The 16,829-nt window shown below is 41.2% G+C and overlaps 1 protein-coding gene across 2 annotated transcripts; it reads right to left on the bottom strand.

Moving 5' to 3' along the window:
- Positions 1 to 41: 41 nt before the first annotated feature.
- Positions 42 to 13,489, bottom strand: scg3 (secretogranin III). 2 transcript variants are annotated; one of them, XM_026163712.1, is made up of 12 exons: positions 13,055 to 13,489; positions 12,023 to 12,075; positions 11,844 to 11,886; positions 11,448 to 11,645; positions 10,170 to 10,312; positions 9,651 to 9,800; positions 9,356 to 9,569; positions 8,856 to 8,972; positions 5,788 to 5,871; positions 5,112 to 5,222; positions 3,073 to 3,162; positions 42 to 939 (listed from the first exon to the last, which is right to left on the bottom strand). In XM_026163712.1, exons 1-12 carry the CDS (start codon positions 13,158 to 13,160, stop codon positions 821 to 823), a joined length of 1,428 nt encoding a protein of 475 aa, XP_026019497.1. In that variant the 5' UTR covers positions 13,161 to 13,489; the 3' UTR covers positions 42 to 820. The 2 variants fall into 2 exon arrangements, with proteins under 2 accessions (XP_026019497.1, XP_026019500.1); XM_026163715.1 differs by having other exon boundaries at positions 11,460 to 11,645.
- Positions 13,490 to 16,829: the final 3,340 nt, after the last annotated feature.

Below are 16,829 nucleotides of genomic sequence, written 5' to 3'. Positions count from 1 at the left end.
TCAAGAGTGCTGCTTCTTCATCACAGTCGAGCACAGTCGAGTAAAGAAAAGGCAATGTTTTAATTGCTTTTACAACTTTAGGAAAAAATCACAAATATTTACATTTAAAAATACTTCATCTGTTTTTCCTCTACAGAGATAGAAATGTTGAACTCAAAAGACATGCAGAGAGAACTGATTGAGTCAGACACCGCCCCCTATTGGGCTCTGGAGGGATTACAACAGAACAGGCGTACATAGGGCACTGACATACACAACAAATATATTTTTGGTAAAGTAAAAAGCGAGAGTACATTAGGAGCTTACACATACACTGGAGGGGGAAAAATAAATGTAGGCTAACACAGGTTAAATACAATGAGAATAACTTGATATATGCATGTTTTGCTGTAAAATTGTATGGAAAACAGTTATGACAAAACTACGGCATTATACCCAAAACATTCATGTCCCATTGGAGTCATGTTGGAGTAAAAGCTAGCACTAAAATCTGACAAGTGTGACTTTCCTCTTCGCTCTAGTGATTATTACTCTGATCTTGGCGTGCAAATATAATCAGTTCAGTAGCTGGAAGGAATAATTTAATTATTTTTTTTTTTTTATTGTGTTGACAGTATTATGAATTCCCATTTCGTAATACATATAGGAATCTCCGGGAGTTCCCCTAAGCAGGTAGGTTTGAATACAACATTTATACGTTACCATGCCTTCGGTAATAATAAGTTGTAATCTGGGCTTTTTTGAGCATTATTCGTATCAGATTGAGCCCTGGTGTGTGTGTGTTTTTTAGGCCGGGCTGGTTACAGGATGGACAATAGTGTTACAGACTGCTGTAGATCCTCTTGATGGTGTCTCCTTCGTCTTTGGCGATGATGCCCTTCTCGATGTATGAATCAACCTGCTGGTCCATGAAATCCTTCAGCTTGGACAGGTCATAATCTGGAAAGATGAGGAAAACAGGAGAAGATCGTGAGGTTAAAGGAAAGATCAGACATTCTAGAAGTGCTGTCTTTTTAAGATGGCACACCCAAACAGGGTTCAAGGAGGATTAAGGTCATTTTTGTCTTAGGCCGAAATGCACGAAATGAAATGAGGTCAAAAGATCTCAGAGCGAAACACACTTGCCAGTTAAATAACTGCTAACTAAAAGACTTTGTGACATTGTTTTCCACCATGCTCTAGACAACTAATTGTCATTTGAAACGGCACCATATGGCTGTGGCTATATTTAGAGTTGAACACAGCGTAACTCTGTATTATCCATCATGGTAACAAATGAGTGCAGGCAAACAGCTGCCGCAACACCAGCACCCCTCTCTGTGCTAACAGACTCTGAGTAAAGTGGCTGCAGGAGGCTAGAGGACAGCCAACAAGTCCCACAGTCACTCCCGAGCATCTTCCTAACAACATTTCTAACAGAAGCAAATTATTAAACTGCTCGAAGATACAGTTGATTTGACGGACATGATGTGCGTGAAGGATTAGCAGGATGTAATTAGAGACAGCACTACTTCTCTCAATCTTGGCACTGAGGAGCCAAGAGCCCAAACCAGGATGCGGCCTCTACGTCCATCTGCTCTTCTGGCTAATCTCTGTGGTGCGTAGGCGTAAACACACACAGAGTCTGCTGAGATTGTTGTAATGGGTACTTCTGGCAGAGTGAGCACAATAAATGGCCCATCTTACACTCTCTGTTTCTATGAGGGTGTTTTTTTGTCTAACACTCTGAAAGAAGAGAGGACGAGGAAGACGAGAACTTTAGAGAGCGTTTTAAAGTGGTACAAGCTGTGCTAGATAAATAGGGCCTGGCGGTGTGTCGTTTTAGTTACTGAGTGTCTCGGTATGGGAAAATTGGGTGATTCTCGGGCACATTTTGACCCTCTGTGTGTTCAGCCTGAACTTGTCCTTTCTTACACCAGTATCAGTCTGTCCCCTGTCCAGATCACTGACAGGCAGGCAGGGAGGCCCTCTGTTGTCCCAGACAACTCCTCCACGCACTTGAATGCTAATGAGGTGTCCTATATAGAGCAAGGTCAGAGATGAGCTCCAGACAAAACTTCCCTGCTGCTTTGCTCCGCTCTGCTATTCAGTGCTTTAAGCTCACTGTCAGTCTCTTGCTTTTCTTCTCTTTCCCTTCCGTGTTTAAGATCCACACGAGAATCTGGGTCACACTTTGTTTTTTCTTTTCTTTAATTCCTGTGTTTGTCTGGTTCACTATTGATCAGCTCAGATTAGATCAAGCCTGCCAGCACAACAGATATAAATCTCACTTAGCTGGAACTGTTTACTTATTTTCTTTTTTCGCTGTTTTTGTCTGGGATTTCCTACTGAGATGATCGCCATTGGGTGGATGGCCTCAATAGTGAGAACTCATTAACATTTCATTCTGCTCTGCTTAATTAAGCACCACTGGGCATCGATTTTACTCTGTGGAGAGCCCAACAGCAGGTTCCTATTGTTAGACGAGTGCACCGTAGTGTGTGAAACTTCCACAGTTTCCACAGATCTGCAGACTTTCTTTATGGAAACCGATTGTTCCGGGAAAGAAATACATTTGAAAATATACAAACATTACACAAAAATCCCGAGACAGATGCTGATGCCTGATATTTTAGTGTTGTGGAGCAGGGTAAGTATCATTAAATATATTTCTTCTTCAAAGATGCCATCAATGATGAGGAACAGGTAGGAGGGACTAAATGAACTGACCTTTGTCTCTGAACAAGCCAGCTGTATCACAGCAATTAGGACAACTCATTTACAGTTATCCATATTCATGAGGTCTGGAGTGGAGCGTCTATGTTAGTATCCCACTCTCTTTGAAAATGCAAATCAAGGCGAACAAAAGAGGCTTCAATTTTTCCTCTTCTTTGCCGCGTCGCCTCAGACCTGTGATCTACAGCTGTTCAGTAAGGAGAGGACAGCTTCTAGTTCTGGCTCGTAGTGCTCAGCAAAGCCGTTCAGGACTCAGCGTGGAAATGTTTGTGTCTTTTGCACAAAAAGCAGACACACGAGAACGAGGTCTGTATCCAGTTTTTCTCATCTATTGTCGAACGTGAGGACACGTCTCACCATCTTTGCCCTCTTCTTTGTTGTGTTTCTTCAGCCACTCGATGTTCTTCCTGATGGCCTCCAGATAAGTCTCGGATTTGCCAGGCCGATCTGGAGTTAGAGGAAAGGGGAAAATGAAGAGAAAGGCAGGCGACGAACCGGCTCGTTGAGATATTATAAAATGCAAAAAATTTCAGCTCAGGTAAGCTTTGTTTTCACCAAAGAATCAGTCTGTGCTGTCTTTGGCATGTCAATTATTTATAGCTCAAAACTCTTCAAAAGCAAAAAGCGCACTTTGTTTATTTTTACTTTTTTCTTTCAGAAGCCATGGAAACACAGATTTTGACAACACAAGATTTTTCCTTTAATAACTTGGCAGCACAATAAAGCACTGCTGTTGAAATCAGATGCCCACTTTAAAAAAATGGTAGAAATGGTGCCTGTTTCCCCCCCAAAATCAAAATCCTTTTGACAGTTTACTGGTTCTTACTGAATAAAGCTTCTTCTCTTTCATGCCCACACACACCCTGAACGCCTCCTCTTGCGCTGTATAACTTGGGTTATTCAGATGCACTTCCCCGCAAAATCTACAGCACCGTGTCCCACACCAGTGAGTGTGTTTTCATCTAGTTATCGGAGAAAGTCGCTAAAGAAGTTAGGAAAACAAATCAGGACAGGAAGACCAGAGGAAATCTCAGAATGAAAAAGCTGAACAATCTGGTTGTTGGACCTTTAAGTATCATTTGCTATACTCTGTCATCATAAGACAAGTCAGCCCCTTTTCACACAGGTTTAGGTGTGGGCTTGGTTAGATTACTAACCCCAGTATTGCTAATTTGTTTTGAAGTGATGGTTTTTACTATTCTAAAGACAGGAAGGATAAGCAAACAAATCAAAGGTGTGTGTGACACAACCATTGTTTTCCTCATTCATCATGAACAAACCAGCAGGAAAACAAGTTTTGGAAATAGTATAAAGCCGCACTAGTGACAATGATGCAGTGGTTACTTTTCCTTCTTTTCTAAACTCAACTGGTTGATCTTTGGGTCAATGTGACAAACAGCTGCAGAAACTTCAACATCCATTACTGCACTGCACTGGAAAAGGGTTCTGAAATTAGCATGTCCACCCAAGTGTGATGTGTTCTTTCAGAGCTTATCAGAGCTGGGCCTGATAAATGGCTATTCCAGAGTCACGTAACCCGGGACTGAATGACAGTTGTAATCTTTCCCCTTGGAGTCAAAACCCAGACCTTAGCGAGTGTTGAAAGCAGGCCTCAAGTGTTGGTTTGAATCGAGATAATGATCATGTTTTATTCCCTGTAACATTCACCGCTTGCAATCAAAGACATGTATAGTTTCACTTTCTGACACAGAAAGCTCAGTTACAGTTATATATTTCAGCAAACTTGCAATGATTTGATGAATCACACATCAAATTTGGATTTTAACCCAATTTGTTCCGTAAATATCATATTATGCAACTCAGCCTTTTAACATGCAGATAAACCAGAGTTTAGTAGGCAGCACTTCATATTTCCTTCATTTCCTGCTGAAATGTCATGGTGGTAATCCTGCTCTGTGATTCATTTGTTTTTCCTCTTTATGCACTCCTGTTTGTGTGTGCGTACATGCGTGGATTAGATTGATGAGTGGGTACAGCACAGCAGACAGGGACACAGAATAATGGCAGCTGTGACAAGCTTTCCTTTGAGTGCTATTGGACTGGCCTAGTTCAGGGACTCGAATACACAGCGCTGTATATTTCAGTGGCAGCTCTGCTGAAAAACAAAATGTCTGAAATTGTAGTCAGCCTAATAGTCAGGTAGGAAAGGATGATTTGCTTCAAAGAGCTAATCTTGTGGGATTTGCAATATTTGTGACTCATGTATTTATTTGAGATGTTTGGCACTAAACAAACCCTAAAAAAATAATGCAAGAAAAGAATTACAGGAGCGTAGCTTATTGCTTTGCGAGGGCAAAACTGTTAGATAGCATCAAATTATTTTAGATTTTTCTTTTTAAATCACAGAAAAAAAGATGATTAGGTAGTGGACTGACTGGTCTCAGCTGATGGCTGCTCTTCCTTGGTCGAATCTTTCAGGTTCTCATATTCCTTCTGCATCTTGGCAGCTTCAGCTTTGGTGTTGTCATCCTCATCCAGGTTTTTCCCTACAGCAAAGAAACAGGACAGGAATCCTTAAAAAAATCCTGGTCTGTTGCTGACAGCGATGCTTAAAGCTACAGGTGAACAACTTCATTGTTTAGTTAAATTACTTACATTGTATACTTTGTTTAGTCTTTAAAAAAATCTGATTTGATATTGTAAAACATTAATACATTTTAATGGTGGATTGTCCTGCAGGCTGTATGTCTAGATGAGTGACGTTGCTCAATAGCACACAAGAAGTAGCATGTAACCATCTAAATTACTGTTTTCAGGTCCACATTTAGAAAATGTTAAGCATGATGCAGTGTTCTCACTGGTGAGCTTTGGGGTGTTGCTAGGTGGATTTAATCTTCTAGTGTAGACAGTTTTTAGTGTTAAGCTAAGCTAACTGGCTAATGGCCAGAAGTGCATTCCTGCCTTTAGCCGGTTAGCTTAAGCAGAAGGGCATTCCTGATGGAAAAAAAGTAAAATAACTGAACTGAAACTATTAATGTGTTAATAATATATGTTAATGATAGTTTCATTAATGTCTGGCATGTCTGGAGGATAGTCTGTGCAGCTGTTTACCGTTTGGTCCAGTAAACTCAGGTGGCAGGAGAGGTTTGCCCCGCTTGTTCTTGGTCTGCATGGCTATCATAGCGTCCAGGTTCTCTGCAGGTGTATGAAACACAACAAACAATTTAGATTTCATATTAGATTTCATCAGCGTCACGCTGCTGCTCCACAGTGAATGAAAGCCTCTTAAGTGCTTGAGTGACCCGCACTGTTCCTGTGTGACTCAGAGCCTGATTATCATTTAAATCGAGTGTCATCTAATTACTGAAAAGAAGTCTCAGGAGTACAACAAAGGGATAAACATAATCTTGTGCTTTCCACTATTATTTCCACAGATTTATTTATGCATGCAGTATGAGAAGAGCCCTCACAGAAATCATTTATGTACAAAGCAGTTAACAGTGAGCTAAATCTATTTATTCTCTCTTTTAATCACTCACAAAGACTAAAAAAAAAGGCTGCATTTATTTGGGGGGGATAGACCAGGTATGCATATATGGTCATGATGGTCTCACTTAGGTGTTAGAAAACATGGAATGAGACAACCAGGTAATGCAGCTTAATGAGACATCCAGTCCTATCTGGATTAACAAAGGGGTGAACCTCATGTTCAAAAATAAAGGAAGCAGATGTTCTCAGATGTACCTCACAGTCCCCTCATTTAGCATTTAAAAGATTTATTTACGCATTTAATCCCTACAGTGCATTTATGAGCAGGTAGAAGGACTCTTAAGTGTTTTTTTATGTATTCTGTGAAGATTATTTTCTATGAAGACACAGCTGATATAATTACAAGTCTGCAGATATGGTTCCCTCATAGCGTAATTAAGTTCCCCACAGAGTTGTATTATTCTGGTTAATAAATGTTTACTCAAACTCCCAAAGTGCACCTCACTGTCTGAAAGAGGTCATATATACTGGAATAAAATAAAATAAAATTATGGATTGGTAGAGTTTGGTGAATAAAATATGACCACATATGAGAGCGGAGGAGCAAAAGATGTAAGACAAACAGAAAGGTTCAGTTTGTTTGCTGTCACCGAACATCGTAGAGCTTTGCAATTTCCTCTTTCATCTTTGCTCGCTCCGGCCTCCTTCCTCCATTTTTCTTTTTTATTATTCAACCATCTCACTCTGCTCTGCACTTTCTGTGTATTCACTCCACCTCCTCCCACCTGTGCCACAGTGGAAGCCCATTATTTTACTCTCTCCTCTGTGCTCGCACGCACACGCACACAACATTTCTTACTCGCCCACTCTCTCCCCCACGTCTTACTTTCTAGCTCAAGTCCTGCATCATCCGCTGGCAGATTGACAGATGTGTGTATTCACTCGTGTACCTGTGTGACTCACTGGAGCGCCACAGGCAGATGGGCATGGGGGGGAGGGGGGCATTTACGTATTGTTTTTCCATTATCTTATTGCAACCTATGCTATAAAGCCAGAGGGGTTGCCTAGGAAACTCACATCCGCTCTCGTGGTATATGGCTGTTTGCTTTTGTAAGTGACATCAGCAGTGGTCATTTCCTCTGTGTAAGAAACAACACTGGCCAGCTGCTGTCAGGGGTCACTCAAAGGAGAATTGATTCATCTTTTTATAACCGACATACGGCAGGTTAGCCCTCCCAGACCTAAGGATCTAAGGACTGTGTTTTAAATATCTTTAAGCTTTGAGAGAACAAGCAACAAAAAGACATATGTTAGAATTCTAGAAGCTTGAAGAATAGAACCTGATGTTAAAGTCGAACTCGGTCCTAAGTATGCATGAAAGAAGATTTTATTTCCGTTGTCTCTTTCTATGACTGAATGTCAAACAGAGATGACAGCTGTCCCTTAAACGTGCCTGACTTTTCCACTGGCCAGTGATGTGATGGACGTCCATTAAAAAAAAGAAAGCAAGCAGTCTGATTTTACAGGGTGCCCTTGACACTAATCTGTCTCTGCAGGCTTTACGCTCCACTGCGTCAGCTGATAGCGAACATTAGCTTGACTGAACGCAAACAGAGCACAGGGGGAAAGCTCAGGTAACTCGGAGACAGAGAAATGTGCGCATGTACATCCAGCTGGTTAATGCAACGGATGGGTGGAAACCTACAGCTTTTATCCGCATGTTAGCTACACATGTAAGCAAAACAAGTTCAAACATTGGTGGTCAGTAATCTAGATTTGGCAGCTTTATCGATGATTTCAAGTGACTGCAACAAAAAAAGGCTTCAAAAAACTAAAATCCACTCAATAGCTTTTGAAGATCTTCATCAAAATTATGGTCAAAATTAGAAATCAACTCTTATCCAACAGTTTTAACAGACACAAAAAATTGTATTATGATTTTAAGGCAAACAGATCAACAGTTATTAGGTAAAACATGTTAGTTTCCATGACCTGTTAATGCCAAATGCACAGTTTGTTTCTGCTGTTTGTTTGTGTGCTGATAAAATAACACAGTAACTCTTTAGTGAAACTCTTTCCAGTAAAAACTGGGAAAAATGATTAAAAAAAAGGAATAGAAATGGAAACCATATGGCTCTTTAAACAAAGCTTAAGTCAATGAATTGTTTTTAAAAGTCGACCTGATAGCTGTGATCCAGAGGTGCCACTGCAGAGATGCAAACATGAGCTTGCAATCAGCGTGACAAATGTTAAAACTGCATTAGAGCTCTGATTGAATCCAACAGAAGGAAAACAGAGAAGAAAGAAGAAAAAGTAAAACATCACTGTGTCTGTGCTGCGCTGCTGATCTGATGAAATAATGATGTTGTCCAAGCTCACATTAGAAGCCCCATGGGACTTTTTATAGCACTCAACATGCCAACCACATTAAGACCTTGAATTGCAGCTGGAAAAAGCCAATAAATTGACTTTGTGCTACTTTGTCATTACCATTACCAAGATGAAAAATGATCTGTCAAGATCAACATTACTGAATTATGACGATGTCCTGCATGTACATAATATTATTTACCACAAATAGAGCAGGATCTTCAAGGACTTCTGCCATCTATTATACAATCCTTTGCCTCCCATTAAATCGCTGAGAATCTCCAACCGTTACACAACATTAGCATTACGTTATGTCTTACCCAGATAGGACACTCCCTCCTCTGGCGTGATGGTGCCGTACTTCACCATCATTTTGACAAAGTCAATCAGAGTCTTCATGATCGTGATCAGCGTCTCTCTTTCCTGGGTGTCTTGTTCTGCAACAGCAGAGCAGAAGACAAATCGCAAACCGGTGTCTAATAATGGTAACTGCCTACCGTGGCCTTTATGTGACCACATGGTGTTTGACTCTAGGGGTTATAATGATTGGATTATAAATAATTAGTTTTGTGTGTGTGTGTGTGTGTGTGTGTGTGTGTGTGTGTATTTGATCTGCACTTCCTAGATCTGTAAAGGGAAAAATGGTGAACAAAACAAGCTGCACCTCGATCTCTTAAAACAACATCACCAAGATTAACAATCTAACCCTGTTCTCGATCTGAAGAACTGCTATCTTGGGGTGGAATTGAGTGTAACAAAGATATTTTTGGGTGTGGTCTAACGCATCACAGAGACTTTGTGGACATATTTGTTTTTGTACCTGAGTTGAGACTTTTAAGCAGACGGTAGAAGTTTGGGAAGTACTGCAGGTCCTGGAGCCCATCTTCAGGGCTCACCTCATTGCCGTCATCAGCATCCCTGTCCCAGACGTTGTCCCCATCTTCTTCCGCATCTCTGTCCACCTCGTCTTCAATCTCATCATCCTCCTCATCCTCATCCTCCTCGTAGCGCCTCCTGGGTGGCTCCCATGTGTCCTGAAAGGGTGTTGTTTTTTGTTATTGTTGTCATCCTTATTCTTATTATCATTACATTCACCATTTTTTTGGAGGTTTTACCGCATTTGTGTCAGAATCCTCATCATCCTGAGCACCTCTAGCTTCTTGGTCAACGTCCTCAATCTCGTTGTTTTTGGCGTTTTTGGTGATGAGATCCTGGAGAGCCTCTGCCACCTTGTACTCCAGAGTATCTGCCTGATTTTCAGTGATCTATAAGACAGCAAAGTGAAAGAGGCAGGCTGAGAATGATTGTGTGCGGTAAGAAATGGACTGTAAGATGGATACTGGTGGACTGGTGATAAAACTCCATATATCACGTATTGATCACTATCACTGAGCTCTCCGTCTCAGGGAGGACTGAAAAAGTTTTTATTGACTGGCAAAAAGCAAACAAACAAACAAAAAAAAAAGCAATTCACAGCCAAAATGGTGCAAACACAGAACAATTCACACGTCTCTAAATCTTAACCCATGAGGAAGCAGCGAGCGCACAGAGAGGGAGAGAGAGAGAGGGCTCCCGCTGAGAAAATGCCATGCGGCGTGCTGTGCTGAACTGAATGATGGAAGCTTACAACTTACCAGCCCCAGTTTGAGCAGTTTGGAGACGATCCTGTCGAACACTCCCCTGTCGTCTTCCTCGTAGATCTTATTCGCAATCTTCTGAACAATGGCATCAGCCGTCAGCGGGGTGCCGTCGATTTGGCGGAAGCTTTCTGGGTCGTCTGAAAGGAGAGGACACTCGTGTTATCGTTTGGTAGCTTTCTCGAGACACTTTTTTAGCTGCTTTAATGTGTGCACTACATCGACTAAAGATCCTTTTCTTTCTTCACTTCTTTACTTTGATTCAACTTTTCTGTTTTTCTTTTTTCATTTTCACAATAAAATGTCAAACCTGGACCCGGAAACAAGTCTCTCTTTTATTAGATTTGCTAGTAAAAAGTTGTTTTCCCTCTCCTCACATTCACCATATCTCTGCCTCTATTACTGAGCACGAAATGTGCAATTTTTACAGCTTGTTCTCTTACATAACATCCTCTGCTGCTTCTCAAAGTCCAAAGACAATAAAAATAAGCATCGACAGGATGCTTGTGCCTGCACTGGCCTGACTGAATCATCGCTGATGCATTTAGCCTTCAAACACCAGGAACCTATTTTTGCTTCACGCTGCAAAATGAGAAATGAAATCTAGACCACACTTGCCAAATATAGCCACTTGTCATTGTTGGACTTTATGCACAAATCAATAAAGGACGGCGCTCAGTGGTTTGTGTCAGAGTCACCTCACCTCAGAGACAGCTCATATGCTGATGATAAAATTACATGCAGCCAAACGTGTGCACATCTGATAAAGTCCAGTGAGACAAAAAAAAAAACAAAAAAAAAAAACCCAAATATAAATGTTGAGAAATGTGTTTTGGCTAAATTTACAAATATTAAAAGAGCAATGACAGCAACTGGGGATGAATGCATTTTACATCACGTCTTAAGTCAAAGCCAGAGCAGTGACAGGCATTATTTACATGGGACAGAGATGAGATACTGCACTAATATTCAACCATGCCAGGCTATGTGTTCACACAGCTTCCTGTGAAGAGATTAAAGAAGAAGCCAGCACTGTAGCTGAACATCAGCGTTCACAAACGCAGTCAGGGAGAGGATAATCATGCATTCACATGTTCTCTCTCTGACTCTTGTCTCTGCTCATCCCCATCACACACTCATGTGTTTATCCTGCCTGCTCTTCCTTAAAACGCCTGCCCGGTGTCCTGCCAGCGAAAGGACAGAAGCACGCAGCGTGAAGCCTGCCTGTAGCAAAGGGGCCAAAGTTACAGTGCATGAAATCATGACAGCGTGTACCCTGGTACTTGCCGTAGTCCATCCCGTTCTTGGTGGAGTCATAGTCCTCAGCGAGACGTCGGCTCTTGGTGGAATCTGACTCGTCAGGAATGTACTGATCGTCCTTCTTCTTGGCAGGCACCTCGGTGGTCTCCTTTGATTTCGGGCCTTCAGCCAGCGACTTGAGCATGGTGAAGTCATCGTGGTTCTGCTCTGACTCTGTCGGGCAGAGGAAACAAAAAAGGGGGGTAAAGAAAAGTGAGCGCTAAAGATGAACTCATCTTACATTACTGTGGCTGCAGCAGTTTTTCTTCTCAGTACGGATGAATTCTGTTTTACTGGAAGTGCTGCAACATGATTCCACTCGGCAGGCGGAAATAAAGTCATTAATTGATTGGCAATAAGGTTTCCCCTTACCAGCTGACTGTACTGCAGCCTTCACGCTGTCCGCCTCTGCGATCTGAGGAAATTCAAAAAATAATTTCCACTCAGGATATAAGCTCTGATTAATAATGTTTGCCGGGTTAATACCCCGGTTATTTGCCAAGTGGCCATAAAGCTCATTTGTCCGGATATTGGAGGAGAAAGGAGCTTACCTGCTCTTGCAGAGGTCTTTCTTCTGTCAGCTGTCTATTGTACACAGTTTTATCTGTGCCAGGAAAAAAATGCATGCAGTTACTAAACAGCTGGATTGTCCAGACTTTATTACTGACAAACAGAGCCAGATTTGAAATGTAAATATAAAATCAATGCTGTGAAATACTTGTACAGGAGGCTCAAATGAACAGTATAGAAAATAGATATATTTAATATTATAGTGATGCTCATCCTATTCTTAAATTATAATCCCACATAGATTTTGTTATACTCCCTTTGTCCTATATTACAAATAAGCAGCCTGGCTGTCGATGAGGCTAATCTCAGAGCCAAAAAACTGTAACAAGAGAAAAAAAAGGTGAAAAACAAAGGACAGGTCACTGTGTTACAAAAGGCTTCTTGACCTTTTAAAGGTCTCCCCAGAACAGTGAAAAGTCACCCAGTGCAGGGGTCAACACGAAAAAAATAAAAAAATAAAATACAAACCAATAGATAACTAACAACTGTACAACCAGTAAGATAGTTAAACATGTCTCATTTAAAAAAAACTAACTTTATTGAATAAATGCGTAGCCTTCATGCGTCCCTGCTCTCCTAACTCGCCACCGCACAAGCACAGCTTAATCGGATTATCAAACAAAAGATTAAAATGCAGCGAAAATAGACCACAAGCGGCCTCGAGCCAGGCGCCTTTAGAAACACCACCGGTCAGGCACTGCCGAGCTGGACCTTAACTTTAGGGAGTCCGCTTTTTATTTATTTATATACTCATTATTGTGCTGTTATGATTTATGAATCAACAGATTTAAAACTAAATTTAACCTGGAGCTCTAAAACGTATAAAACCCACAGAAATATCAACTCAGTAGGATTTTTTTTGGATTTTTTTTTTTAACATTTCAACAACCATGTGCTTAAATAAAGACTTCCATTGTGGACTACTTTGTGGCATTTTATAAAATCCCCTAAGCAATCACTGCTCCACCAGCCCGCAGACTGAGAAGAGAATTCCACGATTGGTTTCAACTCACCGTCCGCTGAGGCTGGTGTAGGTGTGGGGAAGGCAGATGTCTGGCTCACTACATTCAGGGCAAGAAGCTGGAAAAGGACGAAAAGGCCAACGTGTTTTGACGCCATGGTGATAATAACTTGTCTATTTCTCCTCGGTGTCCCTGCTGTCCGGTTTCCTCCTCCCCAACAAAAGTGCTGAATGTGTGGACAGCTCCGCTGCGCTTCGGCCGGCCGATGGTGCTGAAACTGCCGCCCTGAGGAACCCGCTTCTGCCTGACGTACCGGGCGGGGTTGGGGCTGGTCAAGTCTCTCCACTGGAGCTGTTGACGAGCCGCGGTGCTGAAAACAGGTCACGGTCTCTGTAATTATAACCAGATAAGCAGGGAGGCTCTCCAAGCCCCGTGTGAGCTACAGCATCACCTGCTACGGCAGTAAAAGAGCCCACTACAACAAGACCTGCCCCCTTCTGCCTTTACTTAGGAGGAGGAGGGGGAGAGAGAGGGAGGGAGGAAGAGGAGTTAAACACTGTAAAAAGTGTTGATGTGCACGTGAAGTCCACCTACATATCTTATAAGTTCTCCATTAATAATGCGTGGAAGCAAGGGCGATAGTTTCACACACACTGCTGCAAAACGTGAGAACAGGTTAAGATTCTGCTGTGTGGATATTTGATGCGTTTATGATCATCAACCACTTTTAGTGGGGAAAAAATCATCTAAAACACGCGAGACTGCGCTGAAAGTAAAGAATATTTATGTAGGATCAGATAATTAATTGATAACACATAAAACTGAAGAGAAGACGAAGCAAAGCCGTAAAGCTGAGTATGATTTTTTTGCAGCACATGAGCAGTGGGGGGTGACCCCGCCCACTCCGTGCGTCATCCACAACCTGCGTCATGGTTGTAGATCTTCTTGTCAATAGCAACCGCTATTAAAACAGCATTTGAGCACATAAACAAAGGGTGCACACGCACATCAGGCTCGTTTTATGACCGCTGTCCTTTGGCCGCTAATTAGATTTAGGCTTGTTTCATGAAGGAACCAGCAGGTGGTTTGAAGTGGTATAACAAAATGAAATACTTGGATTCTAAAGTTCTTGCGAAAAAAAAATGAGTGCAGGAGATAAACTTCATTCGTTTTGCACTTAATAGTTCAAATGGTTCATCCAAAAATCAGATGCCATCCTGAAAGCTGTCGGTCTGCAGCGCACTCATATTTCACATGTCACAGTGTGAAAGCAGCGGGCTGTGGATGCAACCAGACAGTCATTAGGAGCATATGAGCTGGATGATGTGGCCTGTCACTGCTAATCCTCCGGCTTTAGCTTAAAGTGCATCCCGGTCAATAATTGGACAATTCTTCTTCATGTCACATCATTCATGTTTGTTGGTTTGACAAGCTTCAATATTATTCTTTAGGTTGGCAAACAGCTGCCTTTCTCCCCTCACAGGACATTAGGAGGGAACCTATGAGATCTCTTCCTTGTTAATACTTGGTGCTACTGGTTTATGTGTTTGTCTCTTGTTAAAATTGTTTGCTTTTCGTTGAATTATATATAAAAAAAATACAACATGATGTGGTATAGGTCAATATTCTTTTTTTCCCTCTCACATACTGGTTTGTTGGGAAAAGCAGGTGTTCATTTATTGCCAACATTATCAAAAGGTAAACATAATATCTAGTTTGTGTTCATAAAATATTTAATTTTCTTAGGCTTAAACTGAGAGGAATAATTTTTAACAGTAAACAGTATGCACTGTACTGTGCAAAGACATATGTTTTTATAATTTTCTTGGAAAATAGGTAATATGTGTCATAGTTTATTAAAACATGTAATCATACATTGAACTACAGCATTTGAGAGTTTGTACAAGTCTTCAAAAAAGCTTAAAAGTCAGCATTTGACCACCTTTTTTCTTCAACACACTGTGAACTCTCTTAGACAAGTTTATTTGCCATGTCTTCAAGCAGTCTTCAGGAATTGTTCTCCAGGCTACTTGAAGGACATTCAAAGCTCTTCTTTGGATGTGTGTACCTTTTGTTCTGTTATCTGTCAGGATGATCCCACACTGTATGTTGAGGTCTGAGCTCTGGGGAGGCCAATTCGTGACTGTGTGTTTTTATCAAGATATGCTTTTACTGCATTGACACTTTGTTTGGGATCATTGTTAAAAAAGAATCTGTTCCCTGTTGTCCTTCCACAGAGATCATTTGTGACAAGGCTTCAGCAAATAGTAGATGAATCAAATGAAGCATCTCTCGGGTATTTTTCAGGTCTTTCTTTTCCTCTTAAAGACATGACTTTCAGGTACTGTTTACTGTAAATGTCGGTGTGCTGCTTCCTCTTCTGTCCTCCACTTGTCCAATTTACTGAAAATGTTCAAGGACACACTGCACACTATATTGAGAAATGCCAAGTTTTCAGCCAATAGTCCAAGGAACCAAACTAAAAATGATCAGGTACAAGGACCAGACTGAAAATGAGTAACAAAGCAACCAATGTCCAAAGAAGAACTTTGAACGACCTTTAGAAAGCCCACAGAACTATTGCTATATTAACCACTTGACAAAAGCAAATAATGAAAAACTGAGGAGTGTCTCAAGACTTCTGAATAGAATTGTATGGGCTGGGTGAAAAAACAGAGTTACAGAGACTAACAAAGATGTGCTCCGTTAACCTGTGCAGCACAGCTGTTATACTGTATCGCAGTTTAATGTGAGTTCTAGTTCTCTGTCTTCTATTTGAGGGCATCTTATTAGTTTTCCTTATCACTTTTATTCATCACAGCGCAGATGCTTTAAAGCTGTAGCACTGACCCTGCTACATCACGGTGCTCATTGCGGTACAAAATAGGATGTTTGCCACCTGCTGTGGGACGACTGCACTTCCTGTCCTCTGGCTGCCTCAGCAGTCTCTGAACAGGAGCGCTGCCAACACCAGATTATACAGTATGCTACACTCTAACAGACCCCCCCAGTCAATATGATATGATTTAATCATCTAAGCAATGAAAAGAAGAGATTGAGGATGTACAACAATCACTTTATGTTGCTCATAACTGCAAAAGAAAGTAACAACAGCTATTTCTTTGTGAATTTTTTCTACAATCCCCCATATTTGATTTACCCCAACAAACCTTTTCTCTTTTTATCTGTTAATTGGCATGGACAAAAAAAGTAGTACACTAGTGACACCTTGTGTGTGGTAGCTCTAATTACACCCACCGTCCTTAATCCCATAACCCATAACTATTCTGAAACCCAGCACTCGTTACTGATTCAGAAATACTATTCATTTTGCACGTTTTTGAACAAAAGACAATTGTACACATGATCCAGATGTTTTCTGCTGTATTTGTGGATGCTTCACAAAAAACAGGGACAGTGACAGATTTTATTAAAAAAAAAAAAAAAGAAGGTATACTCTGCTTATTTTGGTAGTGAGACACCAGAATCACATTGATGACTGCCAATTCTACTAACTTGCCATCAGCTCTGAGACCCGAAGATCTGAAGATCTTTTGTCTCCATCGATCTAGTAATGAAGACTTTGAAGTTTGTTTTTAGAGGCATCGTTAGAAAGATCTAATTCCATTATTTGAAATGGACGATGTCTCTGTCTATAGCTGAGGTTCTTTTGTGGTCGGTGAGTTGTGAGCATGATGCAGATGAGTGGAGGCTGACAGGTCAAAAGCCAGCCTTAAATTACAGTGTCAGTCTGTGCCAGCTGGTCATTCTGTCCAATTAAAAGAAACCTGTGAAAATATGCAAATTGTGTTGGAGAAGCTTAAAT

Source organism: Astatotilapia calliptera, chromosome 1, assembly GCF_900246225.1.
Source record: "Astatotilapia calliptera chromosome 1, fAstCal1.2, whole genome shotgun sequence".
Taxonomy (NCBI): Eukaryota; Metazoa; Chordata; class Actinopteri; order Cichliformes; family Cichlidae; genus Astatotilapia; species Astatotilapia calliptera.
This window is presented reverse-complemented; position numbering and strand designations above follow the sequence as displayed.